This window comes from Protopterus annectens, chromosome 1.part0, assembly GCF_019279795.1.
Source record: "Protopterus annectens isolate FY-2018-M chromosome 1.part0, PAN1.0, whole genome shotgun sequence".
Taxonomy (NCBI): Eukaryota; Metazoa; Chordata; order Ceratodontiformes; family Protopteridae; genus Protopterus; species Protopterus annectens.
In genome coordinates this window covers 1,387,219,525-1,387,247,505 of record NC_056725.1, presented here as the reverse complement: position 1 = coordinate 1,387,247,505, position 27,981 = coordinate 1,387,219,525, and the positions used below count along the sequence as shown (strand labels likewise).

Here is a 27,981-nt window from a genome sequence, read left to right as displayed (position 1 = left end):
TGTGGGGAAAGTACTTAAACTATATGTTAATTGCAATACGTCTCTACAGCAGTGCAAATAAATGTTCTCTGAAGCTTTAAGATGAACAGAGGCAGCACATCATAAAGCAGCACTATAACCTTAGCTTTTTCAGTGCTTCACATTTAATACTATAAGATAAGTAAGCATAATATTATCCCGTCAGATCCCACTCAACAAGAACAATAACAAACACTGCTGCTTGTTTTGGGACGGCAGTGAAGTCTGTCTGCAGGAGATGTGTGCCACAATCACTTGGATAAAAATGCCATACCTTTACTTAAAATTATATTTTGGACGTCCAGTCCAGACTGGCTTCTCCAGAGCAGTCCTGAATGGTTTCCACTCATTCCTGGGTCAGCTGCTTTGGGGTCTTTCAGTTCAGACTTGCTGATTGAAATTGCTTGAAAGTATAATATCATGCAAGACACTATAATTACTGCATATCTTTGAGGGGATCTCATCCAATAGTTTGAGCTACTTGGCTTACTACTTTTCCCATATGTAGACTGGTGATCTGTTTTCAGTTTCCTTGGTCCTTTGTTAGCATTCTCCAATGATGAGGCATGAACTGGTTGGAAGGAGCTGTCTGGAGCCTTCTGATGGTGGCATATACAGAGCTGACCTCTATGTTAGACTGCTTCCTTATTAAATCATCAGAAGCCCTACAATTATTTAGAGTATCAAGGACCTGCTAATATTTTCTTGAAGTAAATGAGCTACATGTTTGTTTAGTTTAACTCCCGATATACTTGAATATTTTAGAAAACCAGTCCATCTTTTCATTCCCTTCCCAAAGAAGGGGCATATTTTCAGAAATGTTGGACTAATAACTTTAGAGAGAGTAAAAGGAGACAAAGTGCCAGTCTGATGGCAGAGGTTGTGAAAAGCATAAGAACATCTGAAAATTTGGAGTTTGTGCTCACATATGTTAAAGAAACATTCTCTGATTATAAGTGAAGGGAAAATATTTTTGTGATCCCTCGACTCCTGTGTATCCTTCGGGCCTTACAGCTTTCCATCTCACCACTGTCCAGGAATTTAATAGCTGTAGGCCTGTGACCTAAGGCTTGAACTGGCTGATATCAGGGTCTTTTAATACAGTTTCCCTGCTGATAACTAATCATGTTTCTTGTAGTGTAATACGCAGTGATGTATGTGAAGATTGCACATAATCCATCCCCACTTATTACTGTGCAGCACTGAAGCTTCTGCCCCCTGGAGAGTGCATCATTAATGTTACAGTCCCAGTACATTACCCTTGGAAACTGAGCCATATAGTGCTCCATCCTGTCCCTCGTGAAATTTTTTTTCTCCAGGGACCAGGGTTTGTTCATAAACCTAAGTGGTTGATGGCAGTATGAACAGATTTTGTGCCATTGTATCAACAGGCTTTTAAAAATGAGAAGTTTACTCTTGGGAAGCAGTAGAGCTGGTATTAAGTTTGTGTTTCCCTAGGTGCCTTTTTCCCTCTGCACCTGCTGACCATCATGTCTCCCCCAGTTGGACTCTACAGTTTCATTGTATAGGTAATTAACCCAGTGTGTTATGGCTACAAGAACTGTCTGAAGCTATAAGAGTTGATTGTGCCTTTGACAGCATCTGTGTAATGAGGGTTCTTCAATGGCCCCTAACCTCACGCCCTGTGCAGGGGATGAGGTACCCATATTACTACAGGGACCTACAGTGCCGTCCACCTGCATGTGCACACTCCCATGCACTTGCTGATGAAGGATACCACCTGGTGGTGGCATGGTGAGCTTAAAACCTTCCCCTTAGAGTACACCACAATGTCACCCCTCTCCTGAGAGACTGTGGCTTGTATGCATCTTGCTGCACCCTTCCCTGTCCCGGTGATAGGCATGTTAGTCTTCCCCTGCTATTCCATCAAATGCCTAAGCCATTAATTAGACTTGGGATGTCTAGGCTGTAGTTAAGGCTTTTATACCTGTATGCCACAGGAACTAGGTAGTGTAACTAGTGTGCAGAACTGATGGTTAATGATACCACATGTACTGATCCTGTGGGCATAGCTAACCTGTTGGCTGACAGGTTCTGTGAAAACTTCACTCCTCTGTCCCTGCCACACGTATCCCATGACATCCCTACCACATATCTCTTGTCCCCGCCACATGTATCCCATGACATCCCTACCACGTATCTCTAAAGAGCAGGTCATAAATGCCCTCTCTAAGGCCAAAAACACAGCATCTATGGGACCTGTTAATATACCAGGCTCCGTCCTCCGTAGGCTCCAACATGGATTAGCAACACCATTGGGTACTCTCTTCAGTCATAGTCTACACACTGGCTCCATACCAGATGAATAGAAAACAGACTCATTTCTTCCCTTGCATAAAGGTGATTCTTCCACTGACCCTGGGAACTATAGACCTATTAGCCTGACTAGCCTTATCTGCAAGGCCATGGAGTGAATCATCATGGACCTTATCAACAAAGATGTAGGTAATCTCCAAACACTTAACCCTACTCAGTTTGGATTTGTCAAAGGGAGATCATGGCAGTTAATCCTGGTGGACTTTTTCCAGACAGTCACCAAGGCCCTGTGCATACAGCCTACCTGAACTTAGCCAAGGCATTTGACACTATCCCTCACTCAAGCATCATTGACAAGTTAACCCAACTAGGCATCAACCCTTGTATCGTTAGATGGGTCACTAACTGGCTCACTGATAGAAATTATATAGTCAAAATTGGGGAGTCCACCTCCATCACCAGACCTGTAACCAGTGATGTTCCAAAGGGATCAGTCCTGATTGGAATCTATTTTTCTGAAGTACAAGCAAAAACTAAAGGTCTGTGGCTGACAAAGTTTGCCGATGACTGCGAACTAGGAGCGGTCCTACAATCTCCAAATGATTGTCAACATCCTACAAGAAGGTCTTACACAAACAAATGATTGGTACCAAAGTCATGGCCTTAAACTTAGTGCAAAAAAAGGTATTATTCCTTTTGGTAGAAGCAGTGTTCCTGCTAACAACCACACCAATAGCAACACCTTAAGTACACACTCAGTAGTGAGAGACCTGGGCACACAGGTTGCCAACAACCTTACCGTTGACCACCACATCTCCACATTGGTAAGAAGGACATTCTATATTGCTCATTTCATACGTAAGGGCATTGCCTCCAGGCAAAAGTTATAACTTCCCTGTACTCTTCTCTCATCAGGCCAATAATTGAGTACAATGCCCCTTTTGGTGTGTACCTTTCTAAGCACCTGCAGCAATTGGAGAAACCACAACAGTTCCTCACGAGGAAAATTCAAGGTCTTTTAGCATCTGTCCTATGAGGATCATTTGAATTCATGGTCTTTTTATTGTGTTTCATACAGACTATTCAGAGGTGATCTCTGCTTTGCATACAAGACAATCTCTCTGACCCTGAAATGGTACATGGGTTACTCACTCTAAAGACCTTAACCTGGTATGTGACATTAATAAAACCTGCTGGAGGGACAGATTTGTCTCCCAGATGTTACCACATCTTTGGAACAGACTCCCACTTTGTCAAACAGAGCACCTCATTGGCCCTCTTCATACTCAACGTTACCAGAGTGGATGTACGTTAAATAAATCTTCTTTTGATACTGCTTGAATACCACTTTCGTGTTCATTTGGAGTAATACAGTCCTAATTGTGTGTTGGCGGTTTTTACTTTCCTTTGCCTGCTTGGCTGCTTACTTTTGGTGGAGTTGTGTTTTTGCAGCATTTCTTTTGCTTTGGTTGGTTATGGAGGCAGGTTTAAGGAGTCCTGGTACTAGTGCACGCGACGCTAGTGTAGAGGAAAGCGATTCATCTGTAGCTTCCTGGTCACGCCAACTCACGGGACAGTTAACCCAACTTGTGCAGCTGCTCACGCCCTTAGGTCAAGGGTTACAGACTGTTATTTCGGAGCAGCGGGAGCTGCTCAAGGCGTTCTCAACAAAAACTGGTGGTTCATTTATACCTTGCGGTTCCAAACCGCCTCGAGAAATGGGTGATTTTACGGACCAAGGTGCTTCTTGCAGCTTTGCTCGTACTCCGGCTGTGTTACGTTTGCAAGATGAGGAAATTACTAATCCTGCAATTCCTCAAAATACACCTCAGGAATTACCGCCGCCTTCTTCTTTTCAGGACTGGGTGGCCTACAAGCCGGTGTTTTCATTCCGTGAGGACATTGTGAGTAACTCTAATAACAGTTCGTTTTCTGATAACATGCGTTTGCTTCAGCAAACGTTATATAAATATAAAACTTTGGAGCTGGACAATTTGTACCTGCAAGAGTGTTTCAACAAACGTATTGTCCCTAAGGGACTACGGGTATATAAATACCCTCATCATGTTGAGCGTGGCAGTGAGTTCCACTGCGAGCTCATTAGACTGTTTGATGAATGTGGGGTGGGGATTGTTAAAGCTATTATTAAGCGGAATGAAAAGGATATGCAAGTGTTGCACAAAGATATTTTTAAATATTATGACCTGATTAGTACTGATTTGCTTTTTACTATTGAAGGGGAAAAACAGAAGTACCATGAGATGAGAAAGCATATTGACCAACAATGTAACATTGTCCTAAATCGTAAATACAAGAAATTAAATAGAGATTTAAGAGAGTATGCAGAAGGCAAACAATATCCTAATCCCCCTGTGGTTAGAAATGGTTATGGAATACCACCTGCCCCTAGGGATGATCCTAGGGTAGTTTTGGAAACACCTCCGCCCCTGGAGCCCCTCCCGCCTATGGGTAACCATGATGAATCTGAACAGGACGATTTTTTACCCAGGAGATCGGAGCGTTTACGCCAGCAAGCTTACCAACAGCAGATACATGGGCCGCATATGGGGTTTCATCAACAGGAGGGGAGGGCATTTCCCTCCAAGGGTTGGAGGGGGAAGCAGAGAGGAGACAGAGGGGATTGGGATGTGGAGAGCAGATAGTAGTTACCCCTATTGGCCAATTCTTTAAATATTCCCTCAATGATTACCATATTTATAATTATAGTGATCTGGCTATTACAGAAACATGGTTCTCCCTTTTTACTAAAGGATTCAAATTTGTGCCTAGTAAAGGCTGTAATCTTGTGAACACCATGCTGGATGTTAAGCTTTTTATACGTAGATTAAATTTGCAATATATCTTTGGCAACATTTCACAACCACATGCAGTCAATTTAAAAAAATCTAGTTCGTACAATCCCCCTTTGCACCCCCAGTTAAAGAATCTGGAGAACAGGATTGAGCAAAATATAAGGAGGAAGATTGGCAAGAATTGCTACACCTCCAATTTGAATGTGGCTGAGAGTAACCTTTTGGATGAACTTGGTGGTAATTTAGGAGTTCGTGTCATGGAACCTGATAAGGGGGGTGGCACAGTGGTTATGGACCAGCTTATGTATGAGACCAAAATGCACAATCTTTTGATGGATACCAACAAATATTCCATAGCCTCTTTGAATGAGGTCCACATTTCTTATAAAATTATTGACTTAGCTCTTAAGGATCTTCTGGACCAAGAAATTATTGAAATGGACATCTACAATTTCCTGGAAAATCCGTACCCTAAGGTACCCGTTATTTTTGGGGTACCTAAGGTACATAAGGTGATGGAGGACCCACCTATGCGTCCAATCGTAGCAGCACAGGGGTCCAAAACCCACAATTTATCAAAATTCCTAGATTGGAAATTGAAACAACTGTGGGGGAGGCAAGAACATCTCCTTAAAGATTCCTGGGAATTTCTTCGAGGTGTCACCTCAGACCTTTTTAGACCTGACATGTTTTTTGTCACCATAGATGTGGTCGATCTTTTCTCAGTGATACCACACAGTTTAGGGCTTGAATGGATTGAGGAAGCCCTGTGGGGGTGCAACGGGGTGACCAACAATGACGTCCACTTGGTGTTACACCTATTAGAACTGGTATTGAAGTATAATTACATCTACTTCTCAGGAGAATATTTCCAGCAGGTTTCTGGGGTAGCCATGGGGGCAAATTGTGCCCCCATTTATGCAGATATGATTTTAGCCATCTGGGAACAAAAATTTGTTTTGAACAGTGTATTTTCCAAACATTGGATTCACTATTCAAGGTTCCTGGATGATATCTGCATTTTTTGGGTGGGACCACGAGATTGCATAGATGAGTTTGTGGCATACCTTCACACCACCACGGGATTTTTACGTTTTACTTATAATGTTACTATCCAACAGTTGGATTATCTGGATGTAACTCTTAGTAAAATGAATGATCGTTTTAAGTCCCGTGTTTATAGGAAACCATCATTCTCCAATGGGTATCTCCACTATGCCAGTTCTCATCCTAAATTCCAAAAAAGATCTATTGTGAAGGGGCAGTATGTAAGAGTGTCCCGTATGACATCAGAAGAAAATGATTTTGTCATAGAAGGGGAGAAATTAAAATCCTTCTTTTTGGAAAGGGGGTACCCTATAGGTTTGATCAATTCTGTCTTTGAGGAAGTTAGAAACTTGAGATCTAGCCGCTTTGCCCCCATTTTGGGGAAGGCCAAATCAACTGGAGAAGATGTCCTGTCAAATGAAATTCAAGGGATTCCCAGTACTGAACAGATGTTTATTACCCAATATAGCCAGCAAGCGGGAGAGATCAGGTATATCATTGAGAGAGAATTTAATGAGTTTAAAGAATTTACAGATTTGGCCACTTTTAAGGACTTGACCTGTAGAGTAGTATACAGGAAGGGATTTAACGTTAAAAGGGTTCTTGAACAGAATCCCAAGATGAAAAGAACAAACATGCTGAGAAAGGGTACGTTCCGTTGTGGGTGCTGTCCACAATGTAAATATATAATAAACCAGGACAGCTTGTACTTGGAAAGTAGAAGCAGAAAATTATGGTCAGATGGTCTGTATAACTGCAATTCTAGGGGATTGGTATATCTCGCTGCCTGCCGTTCTTGCCAGGCATTTTATGTTGGCAAGACGGAGAGGCAGCTGAGGAGGCGTATATATGAACACGCCTATGACATTCAGAGAAAAGTTAATACCAATGCACTTTTCAGACATACCTTGACCTGTGAAGGAGCTTCTTTTAAGTTTTTTGTTTTGGAATCCGTTCCACAGTGCAGTAGGGGGGGTAATTGGCCTGCGCTGTTATCTCATAAAGAGACATGTTGGCAGATTTTATTGGAATCAAGCAAACACCCGGGGCTTAATGATTCTATTTCCATAGCCCCATATCTTAAACTAAAGGCTGACAAGTTGTAAGGTTATAGATTCCTATAATCTTTGTACAAGCTGATTTTATGATTTATAGCAGGTCAAATATACTGTGTTTTTAACAGCTATGTTTATTTTAATAAAATGTATTCATAGTGGTGCATAGGGTTTTAACAGCATTCATATCCTTTATGCCTGTATGATTTGGATTATTCATTTACATAGTATGTATCACTTTAAATTTTGATTGTATCATTTAAATAGTTGTATATAAATTGAATGTCATGAGGGGTTGGTTTTATTCTGATGAAGTTGTTTTTTCAACGAAAACGTTACCAGAGTGGATGTACGTTAAATAAATCTTCTTTTGATACTGCTTGAATACCACTTTCGTGTTCATTTGGAGTAATACAGTCCTAATTGTGTGTTGGCGGTTTTTACTTTCCTTTGCCTGCTTGGCTGCTTACTTTTGGTGGAGTTGTGTTTTTGCAGCATTTCTTTTGCTTTGGTTGGTATGTGACATTAATAAAACCTGCTGGAGGGACAGATTTGTCTCCCAGATGTTACCACATCTTTGGAACAGACTCCCACTTTGTCAAACAGAGCACCTCATTGGCCCTCTTCATACTCAGTCTGGACGATTGGATGAGTGACCATAAATTCACCCCGGGGGTTCCACCTGTGTCCCTCTTGGACAGGGGCAATATGTGCTGATCATGGAAACGAGGGTAAGAACTTGGTTAGGCTTGTGAGGGCCTTAGGGCCATTAGCCTAGTAACTTCCTATGATCCTATGTCCTCATAAATATGGATATTGCTGAACTAGTTTGTGAGAGTACATAATTTATGGCTACAGCCTTTGTTTTATTTTCATTAATGTTATATCCCAAAAAGACTTGAAAGAATCTCGTAATGTTCCACATCACTGTGATGCACTTTCCTGGATTAATCCGGTATAAAACAATATCATCTGCAAATAGACAACTTTTCTTGATTACTATACCAATTATATCCTTGCATAAGTCCCGTATTTTCTTTTGCCAGTGGCTGTAAATATAAAGCAAGTAACAAACGGGGAAAGAGGACACCCCTGCCTGGGTCCTCTGTTCATATACAGCTTGTCAGAGGAGAGGAACCCTCCCATTTTAATTCTTGCCGCTGATCCTTCACATATCTTCCATGGTTAACCTTATTATTGTATCAGGGAATGCAATGCTTCCATTGCCCTACTCATAAAATCCCAGTTTATTCTATTGGATGTTTTATTTGCATCAGGACCCCACTATAACAGAAGCAGTATTTTCTTACATTCTACTTCCTTCTGATCTTAGTTCTATTAATGTTGTCAAATGTTTGCATCCCTTCCACAAAACCTTTGTAATTCATATATCAGTTTTGGCAACACATTTGTCATTCTTTTGCTTAGTATATACATAAACGCTTTATAGTTATAGTTTATAATAAAATGTTCTATATGAAGCTTGGTCTGATGTGTCTACCATTTTTACATAGTGCAACTACCGCAGCTTTCTTCCAAGACGCTGCTGCTTCCCCTTCTTTTAAAATACTGGTAAATAAAATCTTCCATATCTTTATCTCTTTCTTCCTGCCTAAATTCCAAACTTCCACAGGAATGTCATCTGTTCCTGGAGACTTCACTGAAGATATATTATGCATCACAGTTTTTACCTCCTCTTCTCTTAACTGTTAATTATGGAGCCTTATGTATCCCTAACCTTGTCATAATTAAGTTTTCCATAAATATTTCCATGTGTGCTCTTTCTTTATTTCCACATTTCTCTGTTTCATACACATTTTCATAAAATTTCTGAAATATCTCTAATACTTCTACAGGATCTCTGGTTATTTTTCTTCTTATAGGTTCCCTAATTTTGGCGACCACTCTTCCTTATTTCTTTTGTCTAAGTCGTCATGCTAAAAGTTTCTGTGCTCTTGAGTTATCAAAAATAGTTGCTTATCAGTAATCTTAATAAACTCAAGCATATTATCCAGATACTTTTTTTTTCCCCTTTAGCACTCTGTATTTGTGTTACTGCTGCTGCTTCTATGACATTCCCCATATTCTGGAATACTTCAACCTTTGTCAGCCCTCTAAGTAATTCCCATTAGTTCTTAACCATATCTTTCTCTTTTATTTCTTCCCTGTTTTGAAACTACATTTTAGTTTTCTCCCTCATTAGCAATAACTTATGAAGATATTTTTACCTAATAACTCTTGATTAATACCAATTTCTTAAATTCCTCTCTTTTTAACAGGTAGATGGGGAAGCACCAGTGTCTCATTTTTATTTCATTACTTTGTGTTTTTATCTTGTTTTTATCAGTGTATGGTCTAAAATAGTTATTGTGTGTGTCAAAGCTTTTAATTAAATGCAGATGTTTCGGTGAAATATAATTTCTGTCTAGTCCCTGTGAAATATAATTTCTGCCTAGTCTAGCCTGTTGTACCTTGGGGAATAATGTATACATTCTTTTCTAGTTCCTGCTACTGATTTTCAATACCAAATATTTTCAGATTTTTTTCAGAAATCCACTTTTTTTTTTTTTTTATTTTCCCTTCTAGGTGCTTCTTTATACATCCTCACTATTGCAAGTCACATTCTAGTCCCCATCTATAAGTAATATTCCTTGCTGAAAGCAGATTTTGTCCCATAATTTTAAGCTCCATAAAATCAGTTTATAGTGGAATGTAAATACATGCCAGCATAATCCTCCTCCCTTGCTACTTAGCCCCTTACTACCACACATCTTCCATTAGTCTTTTTTTCCCTCATCTAGCACTAGACTCCCCTTTCCTTTGTCCTTGATATTCTGTGAAATATCCATCTTGAAATCCTTTCTTTGTCAAATTTACATGTTAATTTCTTTTCAAACGTGTCTCCTGCAGCATTTCTATTTGCACTTGGCATTTCTTGTAATATTTCAATATGCTTTCCTTTTTGTTTATACTTTTAAGGTTATTTACATTCCAAGTTACTGTGGATAGAGTAGCCATTATGATAAAAAGCTATTGTTCACACTTATTGGAAATGACAACTCTTTTTTTTAATGTGCGTTTCCTACTCTTGTCTTAGATGCACACACTAAAGTGCGGCATGCTGATATTTTATACAGTTGTTCTCATCTCCATGTGAACCAATTTTACATTTGCCAAGACTTTTTGCTGTAATAAAAATCGTCAAACAAAGAACTAAACACATTTTCAGAATACCTTTATCCCCTGTTAGCTTAGAACACACACAAAACTATGTATATTTTAGCAAATGAAGATTACCTTTCCAGATAGGAACAATTGTATCAAATTGACAGCTGCATCCACAGGCATAACGTAACCACACTGATTGCTGTGTGTTCTTTCCTTATCTCTGTTCCCCTCACAGATCTGCAAAACGGCTTGTATGCTTTCAGAAAACACTAACTTTTAGCCCCAAGAAAAAAGTGCACTGTATACCTTTCTGTTAAATATTTGTAAAAAAGTATTAAGGCTACTGGGAGGTTTCTATCTCTTATTCACTTCCCATAATTTCAGACTTTATTTTTCACTGAGCTGCTTGTCATAGTACCTTTAAATTTTGCATTTCATTCAGCAAAGAATGCTTAGAACTCTGAAGATTAATTGCTTGCACCTTCAGACAGTTTGTCAACATGTAAAATTAGTCAGCAGTGAAAAAAAGCCAACAACTTGCAGATTATGAAGGAACCTTTGTAATTTTCATTCAGAACAGAATGTGCAGAATTCACCTGCCTTAACTGGCTTCAGCTGCAAACATATTCTCTTACTAAGATATTTTGTTAATGGAGAAAAACAAGCCAACATCTTTGCAGATTCAAGAAGCTTAGCATTTTTCATGGCTTCATTTTGTCTTATTTTTAAGCCAAGGAGCTTAGCATTTTTCATGGCTTCATTTTGTCTTATTTTTAAGCCAAGGTCATTAATCTAGACAACTGACCTTGAAGAAAGCCTATGCAGACTGCAAGAATGATCATCCATATTTGAAGACTAAATAAAACAGTTTTTCTAAAAAGTGCGCCAGTTGCCTTATTCCTCTGGAGAGGAGTGGTAGGTAAGCCAGCTAAAGACAGCTGTAGATTAGATTTGCTTGTATCCCAATCAAAGTCTTACCTCGTAAAAACAGGAACATTGTCATCTTAGTTCTTTATATACTGTAATATAATCAGGACACTTCCTAAATCTGGTTGTTTTGGTCATACTCTGTGTTTTATCCATCACTTTTGCCATGGGGCTAGCGTGCCTGATGGAATGTTTGACTCCATCTGTGCTATCCCCTAATCATCAGGATGGGACTTCAATTTACAATTTCATCTGAAGTGATACCTCAAGAGATAAGCCCACTCCTGTGCCACCCTCTCTTGTACAAGTGTCAATATGGAAGCATGAATCCTGGCATGTGTTGCAAAAGTTTGCTTCACAGATTTTTGATCTTACACCAGAAGCAAGTGTTTTGTTTCCTGAGTCACTGGCATTGGTCTTTCCCCATCTGGTATCCCCTTTTTGCTTGGACATTTGTTGAACTGCCTTACAAATTATGATCGGTTAATTATGAACATTTTTATTTTGTATCTTTGCCTGCCTTATGGGTGTTTCTCACTCATTTTCAGTGATAATCTGGGTACGGTCTCCTTGATCCATTGAGTAACTTCATAATGTCTACAGGATGGAGACTTACACATTTCTGTGCATGGCAGCTACAAAATGCAAGAATCTGTATTGCTTAGGGTCCTCACAGGAGAAATTCCTAGCTGTTTTACCCTTTGCTTATGGCTCTTTTGATGACCAGCTGATGAGAGTAGAATTCACAACTGTTTTTTTGTAATTTGCTAATTTTTTTAGGCATGATTTTGAAGTGTGCTCATCTGGAATGAGTTGTTTGAACACCGTGTCCACTCAGCTACTTGAAGTAGAAGACAAGTTTATTCCTGTGGGAGAACCGGCTACACATCTTCCAGGGGTGGTAGAGAGCCTGCGGTATGTCAGACAGGAAGTTGATAAAACACTGGCAGATTTCAGTGCTTGGAAGGCTGATATGCTGACTGTCACAGAGAGAAATGATGGTAAGACTGATAACTGGATTGAAATACAGATTTATTTAAGTATTTTGATTGTTTGATTGTTTTTATTTTAACCAGATTATATACCCTTTCTGAAAGGTCATTCAACACTTGCTTTTTAAAGCCGTGATTTTGGTCATTTCATGCCACCAGCCTAATTTGAGTCTTGCAAACACATGCAAATTGTTTGTCTTAATTCCTCTTATTTTAATCATCACTTTCTCATCATTCTGGTAGAAGCAAATACGCCTGCATTAAAATCATACATTTCAATTAAGAAAGTAATCAAAACATTCAGGATAACAAATAATTATGAATGATGCACCCTCAACTTAATTTTACCACTGCTTTTATATTCACTTTTTAAAGCAATAACCTATCTTTTAAACATTGGTGCTTTACAAAACTTGGCAAAACATTTATTGATAGTACAGATACTCCACAAGGGAGTATAAAGTTTAATGATTTATGACCATTTTTATAAACTGTTAATATCCCTTTCAACCTCTTAAAACAAGACATCTGGACTAAGCCTAAAATAATGATGAGGCAAAGGCCCCAAAATAAGGCCAGATATTAAATATTGCACTTATATAGTTAGAAAGTTGCTAGAATAACATGTTTTGTATTGGCATGCATTTTCTGAAGGATATGAAGTCTACAACCCAAATGTCTGTCATTAGTTAATGACTGCAGTCCTCAGTGGTTTGCCAGAAAACCACAAATTTTATGTGGAACAGACCAAAAATGTATGGCAAATATCTGGACATTCTGTGACAATCTGGACAGTTGAGAGGTATGACTCATCCATCCATCCATCCTCAACCCTTTTTCCCATTTTGCACATGGGGTAGCGGTGTCACTTCAGCAGTGACAATCATCTTGAGCCAAGGTTTACACCACTGGGTACCTAGCCGTGCCATAGTAGTCCATTTGTACCACTCACTCATGCACACACACTCACCTGTGCCAGTTTAGAGTGTCCACTCCACCTACTGCACGTCTATTAATCCTAAATTTAAAGCATTTAATTTGGCTAATTACTCCTCTCCTATATGATGTCATTGCTGTTAAAACTACGTTTTAATAAGTAATGTAATAATCATATACTGTTTATTCTTGGACTGCAACCAGGCTGGAGAGCAGTAGTGTAAATTATATCAAACAAGGAATTTGGAAGACTTCCCTATAATCCTGAAGCAAGTATGCTTGTCACTGCTCTCAAAGTCTAATTTCTGAAGTACTGGAAAGATATGTAAATAAAGCTAAGGTAGACAGGTATCATCTACATGTTGACATTACTTGATAAGCACACCAAGTGAAATGGTCATAGTGGGATGTACAGCGATGGAGTTCCTAAGGGGTATTGGCAAAAAAAACTTATGAAAAATGTAACATTTTCCATGTTTATATTAATAATGCAAAAAGAGTGTAATACTGTCTTGGGGGTGGTGTAAAAACTGATTAAAAGATGGTGACTAATGTTAAGACATTCTGAGACATGATTTTTGGTAAAGCAGGTATAACTTATCTATATTTTCATAACTGCATTAATTTTATAAAAGCTGTGTGACGTTTAGATCAACTAAGGGTATGATCTACCAAACATTAAGGCACACAGTGCTGCCACTGGTACCGACATCAAATACAAATGATTTTGTAGATTAATATTTTGCTATATTATGAAAACATTGTATGCTTAATTTGCGTAGATTCTATGATATCACAAAACTGCAGTATGCTATCCCCTGTTGTCATGCGTCATTGGAAAGCTCTTATGTGAACAATCCTCTCACTGGTAATATATATCTCTCTCTTATATGCTTGCGGAGATATAACCTTTTGACTGCAACTGTAGTATTTTTTGACAAACAAAATACATTTTCTTTCATAAACCTGCAATGTAAAATCAGCATTTATAGACAGACCTTTGATACTAAGATCAGTGTGTGTATCCCATAGTCTTCTGAAGTGATTTCGTATTTCACATTTTTTTGTAATTCACATAATTTATCAGACATTGTAAATCTGAGAGAAAAAAACAAGAGCTCTCAGAAGCAAGTGGTTTTGCTTAGAAGACCTCTGGAAGCAAAGGTGATTATTATCCTTTTGCTTTTAAGGATTGAATAAGTTAATCATCTAAATCACCATCAGTAGTGGTAACATTACCATAAATGTTGTTGTTGTGTCTTTCAGCTTTTCCCAGTTAGGGGTCGCCACAGCAGAACTCTGGTCCGCTAATGATTGGCAGTAGATTTTTACGTGCCGAGTTGCCAGCCCTGATGCACAACCTACAACGAAGGTACGCCCATTCACGCATGTCTCCACACAGAAGACGCTCTAGCTGAGAATCGAACAGGACATCATCTTACTGTGAGGCGACAATGCTACCGCAGCACCACCACTATTAAGTAAATATTTAACTCCCATTCCTTTTCACTTAAAGACCCTCCTTGACATTCAAAAACATGCTTCTACTTATCTTTTTCTTTCTGCAATTCTGGTTTTATAACAAAATTAATAATCATTAATATGTCATATTTTTTGACATTTTTACCCCACCTCCCATCCCCACTGCCTGCTGACAAGACCATCTGTCAGTATACTGGCCCATTCCTTCACCATCACTGAGGGCAAGAGCTGGCTCAGAGGGACTGCCACTGAGGCAGCCGTCAAGGAAAGTTCATTTTTTTCTGTTGCTTTCTTGCCCTCTGCTGTGCATGCCCAGTAACATGCCAAGGGATTGTTGTGCAATAGGTGTCAGCAAAGATATGTCACCTGCTTCCACAAGTGATACATGCCTCAAGACAGCCTTGCCCCCTCCCCCCTGAAGCCAGTGCTCCTGTTGATTTTCCAGTATCCACCGAGAAGTTCTTTAATGGAAGTGTGTGCTTGGAATATGTATTCCCTTGCTTTCCCCCTCCCTTGCAAAGAGGAGAGCTGGCAAAACCACATTACCGTGCCAGCTCTAGCAGGCACCTGAGATGTTTCTTTAACTCAGATCACCTGGATCATAGCCAAGGCTTTATTTCTCTATGCCAGTTGGAAATGTATTACATTAGACATAGAATTTGGAGTCAACCATAAGGGAAAAAACACAAAACAAGAAGGGAAAACTCCTCTTAATGGCACATCCAGTAAGGAGCACAGTTTAAATAACTTTTTGCACCCCACTTGGGTCTTCTGTCCCTCTGTTGCCCAGCCGTATTTTCTTATGTCCGGCATTCTTATTGGATGTACAGATTGTCGATCAGAGGGAAAAAAAACTTGAGAGGAGCAGGGATACATCATTTTGAACTTTTTTGATGCTATGAAGAATTGTATGTAAAAAATTGAGGTCTCTCTCTGTTTCCCCTTTAAAATCATGGTCATAAAAGACCTTTCTTCTGTCTGTCAAGCAGCTTTTTCTTGGTCTCTAAAGCTGAAGTGGTATTTCCTGTTAAAAGGCATTTTGATACTGAACAATAATTCTAGTTCACCCATCAGCCATGTTGTTGTTTTTGTTGACATACTAGCCCATGTCACAGTTTTGTGTTTTACATACTCAGACAGTTCTGCCCTTTTTTTTTTTTTTTTGTTTTAATTATTTTGAGAAAGCCTATCACTGCGTCTTTTTTCCTTGAATCTGGTCTTGTAATTGTTCCATTTAATCTCTGTTACCAGTATTGTAAAAAACCCAAGAAGCATCTTCCTCACTATTTCATTCATTTGCTGTGAGGACAAAAATGACATCTTTGAATAAATTATGTTGCAGTCTTTTCCTTTTTCATGATCCAGTTTCTGCAGAAAAGTCCCAATTTAGCAATAACCCTTTGAAGCTATAGCAAGATTGTGTGCAATAACAAGTTCAGTGGTTACTCCAAATGAACTTAATGAACCTTTCTCAACTTCTTGTACATCACTTTTACAGCCATATGTCCCACTAATACTTCAGGAATGTAATAATTTCATTATCCATTTCATTAACTTCTTCACTTTCCTTGACAAGCATCTCATTTACATCAAATGGTCTTCTCTTTAATCTAAAATGTATTGATTTTTGAGGAAAATAAACTGTATTTTCCTGCTCCTTTAATTGAGAGTGACCAGAGATGTCTTCCTGAAGCCCACAAAGCTTCTTATAGAATGTCTTAATTTTTACCAGATGCATCTAGACGTTGCATGATATATTGAACATGTAGTGTCACAGTTTGTCTTCTAGGAGTTGCATTGCAATGTTTGGTTGTACATCTGACAAATTTTTCCCACTTTTAAAAGGGAACTAGATATTCCTGTTTTGCTGGATCCAATTACCCTTGTTTAAACAGTTGTATTTGCTGTGCATGTTTAGTTGGATGGATATTCCTTTAACACAATGTCTCTTGATAGGTAGAACTGTTGAATTTATTATCCCACACCTGATACTTTTTTTTACAAATGTCTATCCTCAATTAAGCTGTCACTGTCCCTTTTTCCTGCATCATTCTGTCTACTTTGGACACCAATGACAGATGCTTCAATGTGCTAATCTTTTCAGTATAGAGATGTTGCAAGAGGATAAGGTGGAAATAATACAAATGGATGCATGTGAAAGCAGTTAGCCTCTTATTCTCAAATAGATTCCATGAACTGATTCTTTGTCTACTTAATCCATTTCAGAGTCATGATGGAGCTGGTTTGTGTATGGGCATCATTGGGCACAACAAAGAAAATGTAGGATGGCAACAAGTCCAGACTTATCTACACAGGGTATGCATGCACAGGTAATGTGGAGGGTCATACCAGCAGAACCACTTTGGGATAAGGGAGTAAACTACACCATTCTGTGAAGACATGCACAGACAGACATAAAATGTTGGACTTGCAAATCATTATTAACCTTCTCTTCCCATTTTCTGCAATGGGTTGGGTATCTTTAACTGTGCTGTCCTTCTAAATAAAATGCCATTCTCCTACCAGCTTCAACAGTCGTATCTGATTGTCACAGGTCTTCTTTCATGTAGAGCATCCATATCTTTGCTACACATCCTAATTTCCTCTTACCTTCTTCTTATCTGTTCTAAATCTTCTAAACCAAATTGTCTTCTACTTTCCTGCACATGTGCCCAAACCAGTGTAATGTGCTCTCTTTGACCTTCTCTGTAACTGGATATATTTGTGCTTCTGCTCTACCATTTTTACCCTGTCCCACAGTTTGCATCCTACCACCTCTCTCCCATACTTCATCATTCTCATCTCTAGCTTCCACAACTGCTCTGCTTTTAAGATCCTGGTTTCTGTACCATGCAATAGTACTGATAGCACCACTGTTTTGTTCACCTTACGTTTCAACTTCTTTGGCATTTTTCTGTCACTCATTACTCCTGACACTGTCTCAGTGGGTTTCATCCTGTCTGACCGCTTCATTCACACATCACCTCTCTTTAACCTCCTCTCCCAGAAACATGAAGCTGTTAGTCTGTTCCACTATTATCCCTTCAGTTTGCAGCTTCTGGTTTCCCACATTTGCTGCCATTGCAACTGTCTTATCTACAGTCAATTACATCCCATGTGCCTTCAGTTTTGCATTCATTTTCCCTATCCTTTGCTGAAGTTCTTGCTCAGAGTCTGCGTGTAATGCCACATCATCTACATGCAGAAACGTTTTGATCCGTCTCCCCCATCCTGTTTGTAATGGAGTCAATCACCACTATCAACAGCAATGGGCTCAGAGGAACCCTGATGCACTCCCACTGAGAACCCCTCTGAGAGTCTGGAAACTGTTCTGATTGGATTGTTTTATATAACCTTCACTAATTCTAAAATATTTTTCACATTATATCAGGCCAAAGACTATTCCAAAGTTTTAATTACAGAATGTGAAGAGGACAGTGAGATTAAGCTGATAGAGGGATCTATGACTTCATTTTAGACATGCACTGCAAAATGCGATAGATTAAGTATTCATAATAGTGGAGGGTAGAATAGTTTGAAGAGCCTAGTGCAGTTGTGGGAAGAACTGAAGGAGTTGCAATACCACAGAAATATGTTTCAATTCCACTGTTGTGTTAAGTGAACTGAATGTCAGCTGGGAGAACTTGGCAAGAGTTCTAATGCTTTCCTACATGAAATAAAAAAAACATAAATTGCAACAGATTATTGTGCAGATTAAAAGGCAATATGAAAAACAACACTGGCATTTGACATTGTGCAAAAGCAACAACTGATGTAGCAGTTTAAACATAATAAATAAAATAGGTAGCAAAGTGATGAAACATGAATGGGCTTTAACTCTGTAACGTGTTGTGTGGAATGTCGCACCTCTAGCAGCCTACACATCTTGCATTCAAGGGCATTTTCTAAAGAATTAACTTAAAAAGCATAAGGTAAATATTTTGTGAACAATAAAAGCTATTAAAACTGTACCAATTGCAATTTTATCAATAAGTATTCTTTGCAGTGATAGTAGTCAATGCATTCATAGTCATTCCATAAATGTTATAATATTTTATAATGCACATAAACTCCAATATATTTTGTTAAACTTTCACAAACAGTGTCGTTGCTGTACTACATAGACATACAGTAGAACCTCCATAGTTGATCACCTCCCTACATTGACCACCTCCTTAAGTTGACCTAATTTTCGTAGATCAGACTCTCACCACATGTACTCAATGGAAGACCAACCTCTCTATATTGACCACCTCTATAAGTTGTATCTTGACCACTTGGTCTGTGACACACAATATTAATTTATCCTCTCTAACTTGACCAGTTGAGTCCACTCTACACCAAGGGTTGTCAGGTGTGGGCTTTGCCCCTTAGTTGTATTATTTTTTTCTTTAGTACAAGTTCTTTTTTTTTTATGTTTTATAATTACCATGTGTTGGATTAGGCCTAACGTCCTAATCACATGTTGCTGACAATTTTTTCAATTTGAAGGACTGGTTTGAATTGTAGGTACATCCTACATTTACTGAAATATTTTACAATTAATTGAGAACATAATGGTCCAAAGGCAAGAACTCAAAGAGCTGACATTGAAGAAAAAGGTTGATGATCTACATTTTCTGGGAAGCAGCAGCCAAAGAAAGATAGTGGAACATTTTGGTGTTAGCAAGACCACAGTTAGCAACATTCAAAAACGTAAACATGAGTACTTGGAGAGATATATGGTAAGGAAAGCGGAGACCTACAGTGGAAAAGGAGGAAAACTTCCATCGATGAAGTCAATAAAGCCAAATTAAGCTGGTTCAAACAAATGAAGGCAGTTAACACCTGAATCTCCTGGCCAATTTTCCAAGCAGTTGCTTTTAAAAATTTGCACAGGAATTCGGGGTGGCAGATTTCCAGGCACCAAGTGGTTGACTCTAGAAATTTAAACTGTGACATGAGATCTTCCAGAAAGTCTTGTGTAGTGAATTCAATGAAGTTCCAGTAGAAGTTGTGGAAGAGTTCATCAAAAAGTTCCCGGACTTCACCAGAGGTTTCAAAGATGACATCTTTAACGCTGACGAGTACGGACTCTTATTCAAGTTGATGCCTGATAGGAGCCTCGTCTTGAAGGGTGACAAATGTAAGAGTGGAAAACTTTCCAAAGAATGTTTCACAGTTCTGCTTTGTGCTAGCTCAATTGGAGAGAAACTAAAGCCCTTGGTGATTGGTAAATCAGCAAAGCTATGTGCATTCAAGAACCTTAAGCCCGAAGACCTCCCTGTCATTTGGAGATCAAACAAATGTGCATGGATGACTGGTGCCCTATTTGTGAAGGTGGGTAAGGGGTTTCAACTAAGAAATGAAGAAACTATTTTACTGACTGACATTTCTGCCTCCAAACATGACCTTAAAAATCCAACCTCTTGACCAAGGCATCATCAAAACATTTAAAATGCATTACCAAGTCCTAAAACACACACCTGTGGTCTGCCTGTGGAAGCAACTTAATCTACTGCATCAGTTAATGCTCTGGATGTTGTCCTCTCGATCAATTCTGCTTGGAGTAAAGTTCAGCCAGAAACTATACAGAAATGTTTCAATAAAGTTGGATTTGTCACAACTCAAGAGCATGATGTTTTGGCCCCATCAGACAATCCATCTCCCATGGCAGAATTCAAAGGTGAAGATTTTGTTGCGATGGATGATGAGGTGGCAACCTGTAATGAACCTGATCCAGAAGCAATTTTCCAAGCGATATTGACCGAAGTATAGACCAGCATAAAAAGTGCATGAAGCAGCTGATGAAGTGGAAGAAGCAAGTGAGGATGAGAGAGAAATTGCAGAGACTCCAAAAGAAGAGGATGTCCGGCATCTGATGATGAAGTTAGTCATTCGCTGTTAAAAAATAAAAAATGCTCAGGTGTGCTGAGTGATATAGCCAGTGTTGAGAGTGCTTTCTCCACTTATCTTTGTAAAAAGAAACAAACCAAGATAGACTTTTTTTCAGAAAGCATGATTAAACCATGAGAAAACAGTAAATGTATTGATTTTGTATGATACTGTATGTATGATTTTACTGTGTTTTCATTATGTATGATTTTGTATGATATTCTCTAATAAAAGCTGTACAAGAAAGTAAAGTACATGCACGCATCAGTACAGTAGGCCTAGTTCTTTGTTGACCACCTCTGTATGTTAAGCAGTTTTATAGTCCCTTGAGTGGTCAATTTACATTTTTTGTTACCCAGACATAAGCTTTCACATAACAGGAAATTTCTTTGAGTGGATGTGTATTGAGATATTTACAGAAATAAGAAAACAAATGCTTAATTATGTAATAAGTAGCAGTATAAATAACACAGTGTATAATTAAGATGTGCAACTATCAGACATTTTTCTTCAATAATATCTAAGATTGTCATGCAACGATTTGTAAGTCACTTGGTTTTTGAAGTATTAAGCACACATTGAAATATTTATTTTCGTAATTGCTAACAACTAGCTGTATCGTGGGTACAGTGGGATAGAAGTGCAAATTGATGATGCATTTTCATGTCTCCCACCATGACACTTCACACCTTGCCCTTCAATAACAGGGCTCTCAGTTATGAAAATATGAACATAAACATGAAAATATGAATGTGGCGTCATTGATTAATTTCTATATTAACAATCTTAGCGTGATTTTGTTAATGACACTTGGACTTTCTAATACTGCCTATTGTCAGCTAATAAGTCACTTGGTTAAAGACGCCAGGCCCAAAAAAAAGGTCTGGATGCTGTAGAGTGCTATTGGTGTTAAGTCGAAATATACATAAATGATGTTAATATGCTTGAATGAGTTAAATGCAGTTTCTGTTTTGACTGCAAAACCTACATTTGTCTGTACAAATGTAGAATTTATGAACCAACATTTATGTATTTCATTAGTTAAAATTGCTCATTAGTCTTTCATCTTTTGGTGTACATTCACCTCCCCTTATCCAGTCCTTATCAAATCATGATCAATATGGGTTATTCCAGCAATTCTCTACTTTCCGGTATAATTGTGAATTTTCCAGTATTCTGTTCTTCTGGCCATAATGTTCCTATTGCCTTTTTAACACTATCTGCTTTTTGTGCATTTCTGGTTTGATTTCCATGATTACTCTCTTCCATAATACTTCTGTTAGACTTGTTTCCTCATAATTTAGACCGTTCTCTGTATTCCTTAGCATAAAAAGGACAGTAAAGGGACTAGTTTCAAAAGTGGAGGACCCATCATTGTCAATGTGGCACATGTCAGTAGCAGTTTGTGTAATCAGTGCCATAATGGACAGTACCAATGAGGAAGTATCCAGTACCCTTGGAGTCTAATGGACCGGGTGGCATAGAAGGTGTAGTTCTAGCTTGGCACTTTGGTCTGCTTTCTGACTTGGACCTGTTTGTTTCTGCACTGTTTTAAGCCATTTAGGTCCGTTTTTATTTTTATGAGCAGAATTTATAAGGTTCTGTTTTTCCATTTAAGACTTTTAATGTTGTTCCAAGTTGTTGCCACTGCTGACTGTCTTAGACTTAATAAATGGACTTTTCTGATAAACAAATGACAGTAAATGAATTAAAAGTGGGCAACTGCTGCCTTTGTAGCTGTTCTGCATTGTCTAGTATTCTGTTTGTCCAGTTAAAACATGTTCTGGGTTGTATAGAGGTTGAGTTTTTATTTTTCAAGATATGTTTGTTTTGACTTGGTCATAAAGGTTTTCCACAGTTTGCTGCTGGAGCAACTGGGGCATACCTCTTAATCTTTTAAATTTGGATAAAGCCGAAAATAATGTGGGTGGGGGACAAAGGGCCTAAAATAGGGACAAATGTTAAATATTGCTCTTATAAACTTTGTAATCTGCTAGGATTTGTGTTGGCATGTATTTTCTGAAGGATATGAAGTCAGAATCTCAAAATTCATGTCAATATTTAGTGACTTCAGTCTTAAGTGGTTTGCCGGGAAACCACAAATTTTAAAATCTTATGAGAAGCAGACTAAAAATGAGGTGAAAATCTGGACATTTGAGAGGTAAGAGCTAGAGACTTTGGTCAAGATTCCTGGCTTCCAATGTAGCAGTTATATTTCAGGTGTGCATTAACCAGTGCTGTTTGTATTTTTACTAGTGTCGACACTATCTGTAAAGCATCTTACATTTTGATGAGGTGGTCTTCCTGCTAGATGCCCGTTATTGGCACCCATTTTGACTAAGACAACCTGCGCTGTTGCCCAAGGGTTGGTGCCTGACTTGGTCCTGCATCTTCTATCAGTTTTGATGCTGGACTCTGGAACTTTGCTGTTGCTGCCCAGGACGGTTTGCACTTTTCTTTTGTCTTCTTGATGTTATATCCTGGAACTTTACTATTTGCACTTTCCCTCCTTACCTGGATACTATACTAATATACTATGCATACCTCTCAACTGTACTGAATTCCTCAGTAAGTACCAGTTTTGAGGGCAAAATATTGAGGTGCCATGACTTCACGAGTGGCCCCTTTAATTTACGAATTTCCTGGGATTTTTTTTTAAAGTTTTTTTTTATTTGAGCAAATTTATTTTTGACATCATCACGTGAGAATGTGCGTGATGAGATCAGCTTCAGAGACAGCCTGTCAGAATGCAGAGCCATTATTACTTAATTTAATTTGCAGACTGGGTTCACTCCATGGTAAGGCAGAAGTCTGCATTGTGTTATTTCATAGTACTTAACGGCAGTTTGGATTATACTTTATAGTTTAGAGATTCTGCAGGCTTCACGTGCATATGAGAGATTAACTTGCAGATTGGGTTCACTCCACTGTAAGGCAAAAGTTTGCATTGTGTTTCATAGTGCTACTTAACGGCAGTTTGAATTATATTGATTCTGCAGGCTTCTTTTAAGCTTTATGGGCATTAGTGATTCTGCAGGCTTCTGTTAAGCTTTATTTGCATACTTAATAGCAGTTTGAATTTTATAGTGATTGATTCTACAGTAACGGCAGCTTGGATTTTATAGTGATTGATTCTGCAGTAACAGCAGTTTGGAACAGCTTGGATTTTATAGTTGTTGATTCTGCAGTAACAGCAGTTTGGATTTTATAGTGATTCTGCAGTAATAGTGTTTTTTATTATGTGTGTTTATAGTGACTGCACTTAACGGACATTACTCGGCACTGGCAGCTTTAGTAGGCTAACAGCAGTTTGGATTTTATAGTGATTGATTCTGCGGTTTGGATTATACTTTACGGCAGCTTCCAGCTTTAGAGAGAGAAGTGCGTGTTTATAGTGACTGTCTGCACTAATGGGAGATTACTCTACACTGGCAGCTTTAGTAATGGCAGTTTGGATTATACTTTACTGATTGATTCTGCAGGCTTCTAAGCTTTATGATACATGTGACAATATTTTACAGCAGCTTTACAGAGAGATGTGTGTGTGTGTTTAATGGAGATGATTACTGTCTGCGCTTACCGGAGATTACTTGGCAGTCTGAATTTTCCAGCAGCTCATACATACATTAGAGAGGTGTGTGAGATTACTCAGTAGCCTAAAGGAGCTCATAGTGTGTGTGTGTGTGTGTGTGTGTGTGTGTGTGTGTGTGTGTGTGTGTGTGTGTAAAATACCCCAGATGGGTATCACAGGTGGTTAGAGTAACTGAGACTCAAATCCTGTACCTTGGATAGAGGGAGCAAGAGTCTAATGTCTGTACCCATACCACCACTCTTAGAAAAATAAATCTGGACAAAGCTCTAAATAATGGGGGACAATTTTTAAATATCCCTCTTACAAACTTAGAAAGTAGATAGAATAACAAGTTAGTTTTACATTAGCATTAATATTCTGAAGGGTATGAAGTCTGAAACTCAAATGTCTGGCGTTATTTTCTGATGTAAATCTTAAATGATTGGTCAGTGATTTGCTAAAAAAACACAATTTTATGAACATTTGACCAAAAATATGAGGCAAAAATCTGTACAGTTGAGAGGTATGAGTTAAGTCCATACTTCTCAACTGTCCAAAGTTTTACAGAATGTACTTTTGGTCTTTTTCTCTTAAAATTAGTAGTTTTATGGCAAATCAGTGAGAACTGAATTGACTAAATAATGATAGCCATTTAAGTTTGTCTTTCTGGAAACACATGGTAACACAACCTTTTATTCTAGCAACTTTGTCCTCACCAGTACATTTTGTCTTTTTCCAGATTTCTTGTGTTGCATAGTTCTTCAGGGGGTGAGAAGTTTAGTGCTGCTTTTGCCAAATTTGTTTGTGCTAGTAGCACAGCAGGTAGAATAATTGTTTTTGATGCAGAAGGCTGTGGGTTCTACTCCCACAGTATGTAGATGGATTGCTAATACTGTGTTGTACTTTTAAAGGGGGTAGATGCTGCAGTCCTGAGAATGTCCTGTTTGGCCGAGTTACCTAATAACTATAAACCTGTTGTTATTTGCCATCCATTCCCTATTGCAACAGTGCTAGCTTATCTTTTTTTTTTAATGTAATATAGGCAATTTATTCCTCAAGGGCAACAGGCACTTTATTTGTAGATGAAGCAATGAAATATAAAGTTGTTTGCTAGCAGCAACCTCTTCATTAGTTACAGACCGCTTTTTAATGTGGAATTATTTGGATGACTTTTTACTTCTGCAGATATTGTGTGCATATTTACTGATACTGGTGGAGTGTAGAAGTTTCAGTAAACTTTTATGATAGAAATGTTCCGAATTGGGCAGTTTAGTCATTATTGGTACATGCATTTTGTTTCATTGCTTACTGGAAAAATGCTCAAAACGATAAATTTAAAACACACTCAGCCTCTAACAAGTGTGCTGTATTATGCAAGGAATTTAATTTAATACAACCAGGAAGGTGTACCAAAGAACACACGTGTTTCATGTGCAAGGGGCCTATGATTTGAAAGCAGCCCAAAAGTAATCTTTATCCGCCACTTGCCAGATGCATTTTCTTTGAATGTGGTTTCAATGCTCTTTCAATGCAAGTGAGTTTTAAGGGCAGAGAAGTTTTAATGCTAAGTCAATTTTCATTGTGAGACTGTATTGCTTTGTTTAGCAGATGTCTATTAGTGTTTGTGATGTAAAATGTAGAATAAAAGTTTTCAATGAAATCCAGATAACCATTGTAGAAGTGAAGCAGTATGGACATTACAGTGTTTATGGTAATGGGGCAAAATAGCCAAGTAATTTAACATTGTAATGGTTGTGGGGGAGGGCTGTGTATGGGGGGGCCCCATTTGACCATGGGTTTGTAAGTGGCGAAGGGCGGCAAACACGGACAACCCCGGGTGGTTCAAACTCTACCTACGCCACTGATCAGTAGGTCATGGAGAATGACTTTTGGAGGTCCTAGCAAACTATAATATTCTTTTGCTAAGATTACAATATTTCCTACCATTAAATGCCCTACTTTTACCACAAAACCCGCATACTGCAAGTCACCAGAAACAAAATCCTGAGGTTCATCATCATCTCCCTTCCCAGTGAACATCACTGGTGCACATATAAAAAAAAGGGTCTGTGGCCATAGTTTGGTTGTCTATTCTTCAGTTTGCTTTTGAAAGTTGGTATCCCACAATTCCATTGGAGTGGGTGGGGTTACATAATTATCTATGCAAATGTTATGTTAATCAACATACATATTTGTACCTATTTTTCATAGGCCTTTGTCCAGAGTTTTGATTTCAGGTAGAGAGGTATGGTTGCATGCCCTAGAGTATTTTGTTCTAAGGATTCTGCAGTTTGTAATGTTTCTTGCAGTTTCATCCAAGGATCTCAGCAGTGGACCACACTCAATAAGATAATTTATTACTTGCTATTCATCTTTTCACCTGGCTTCACTCTCCTACAGAATCTCATCTACTATACACCATCCAATGTTTAGAATTTTTGCTATCACTTTCCTAGCTGTTGCTCAACCCCCCCCCAGTTGAATCATATATACTTGCATAATGCTTAATATTTACAGCTACAGCAGTTGGCATTAATTAGATTTGTATTCTTTTCTGACTGATTTTACTCCATATCTGTTTACTGTTAGTCTTTGAGATGCATTTGTTTCCAGTGGCAGATTTTTAGGGATTTTAATTTTATTTTAGTAATCTGTGCAATATATATATATATATATATATATATATATATATATATATATATATATATATATATATATATATATATATATATATATTATATATATATATATATATATATATATATATATATATATATATATATATATATATATATATATATATATATATAGTTTCATTCATCAGATTACTATTATGATATTAGCTATATATATATTTGATTAGCTCCTGACATTCTGTAGTCTGATTTGGCTTTGTTTCCTGCAAGCATTTTGACATCGCTATTTGCTATGTTATTTTGGTATTGATTCTCCTCCTCCTTTAGTGTTTTGTAGCATTCTTATTGGATGCTTAAGAACTTAATGTTAACAGCTTAAGAAATGATGGTACACAAATCTCAATGTATATTTATGGTGTACTATTAACGTGGTTATCTAGTTTGGTAATTTTTTGAAGACCAATATTAACTGGCTCTTGACATCTTAGGATCATACAAGTCTTATGACATTTTTGTATGTCATTAGATTTGTGATGCTGTTTTTCCCATATTGAGAGCTGATTTTTGTTTTCTTTGTCATGTTGTACTATTAGTGCATACTTGTTGAGTATTATTAATGTGGTGACCCACTTAATTCCCTTTGGTTTCACAATTTACTTGCTTTTTTCCTGTTATAAATGTTGCGTATTGGTACTATTGAATTTGTTATTTCATATACATTCTCGGATCACTCACATAGAATTTTTTTATATATAGCTTAATCTGTTATTGAGAGTTATAATGTGCATTCTTCTGTAATTCTGTCTTTGTCTGAGTGATACTAATTGGTATTTCACATAAACAAAAACATTTCTTTGCACTCTATACAGTCTGATATTTAGTGTTGTAATGTTTTTTTCATACTCATCCTTCGCTGTGCAAATATTTCCAATTCACGAAATAGCTTGTTGATTAGTTAATTTTAGAATATTTGATGATCATTTGCTCACTATACACAAAGGCTGTAATGCTTTTCAGTTTTCAGCCAATAATATGCTTAAGATTCTTACAATTTGTGATAGCAGCTACTTTATCATTTAACAATGAGCGGTATGCCGATATGATGCATTTAATATCTTAAAATGCTGGCATGTTGTAGTGAATGAACGATATTTTTCCTGTAGTGTTTTTTTTTTAAGGTTTTGA

General features: G+C 38.0%; 1 protein-coding gene across 1 annotated transcript in view; it reads left to right on the top strand.

Moving 5' to 3' along the window:
• The window catches only part of MDN1 (midasin AAA ATPase 1), a 3,484,183-nt gene that overhangs the window by 2,818,899 nt on the left and 637,303 nt on the right, over nucleotides 1-27,981 (top strand). Inside the window, exon 80 of the mRNA XM_044071809.1 lies at nucleotides 12,086-12,306. Within this exon, the coding sequence (XP_043927744.1) occupies nucleotides 12,086-12,306 (221 nt within the window). The remainder of the gene's footprint in view (nucleotides 1-12,085; nucleotides 12,307-27,981) is intronic.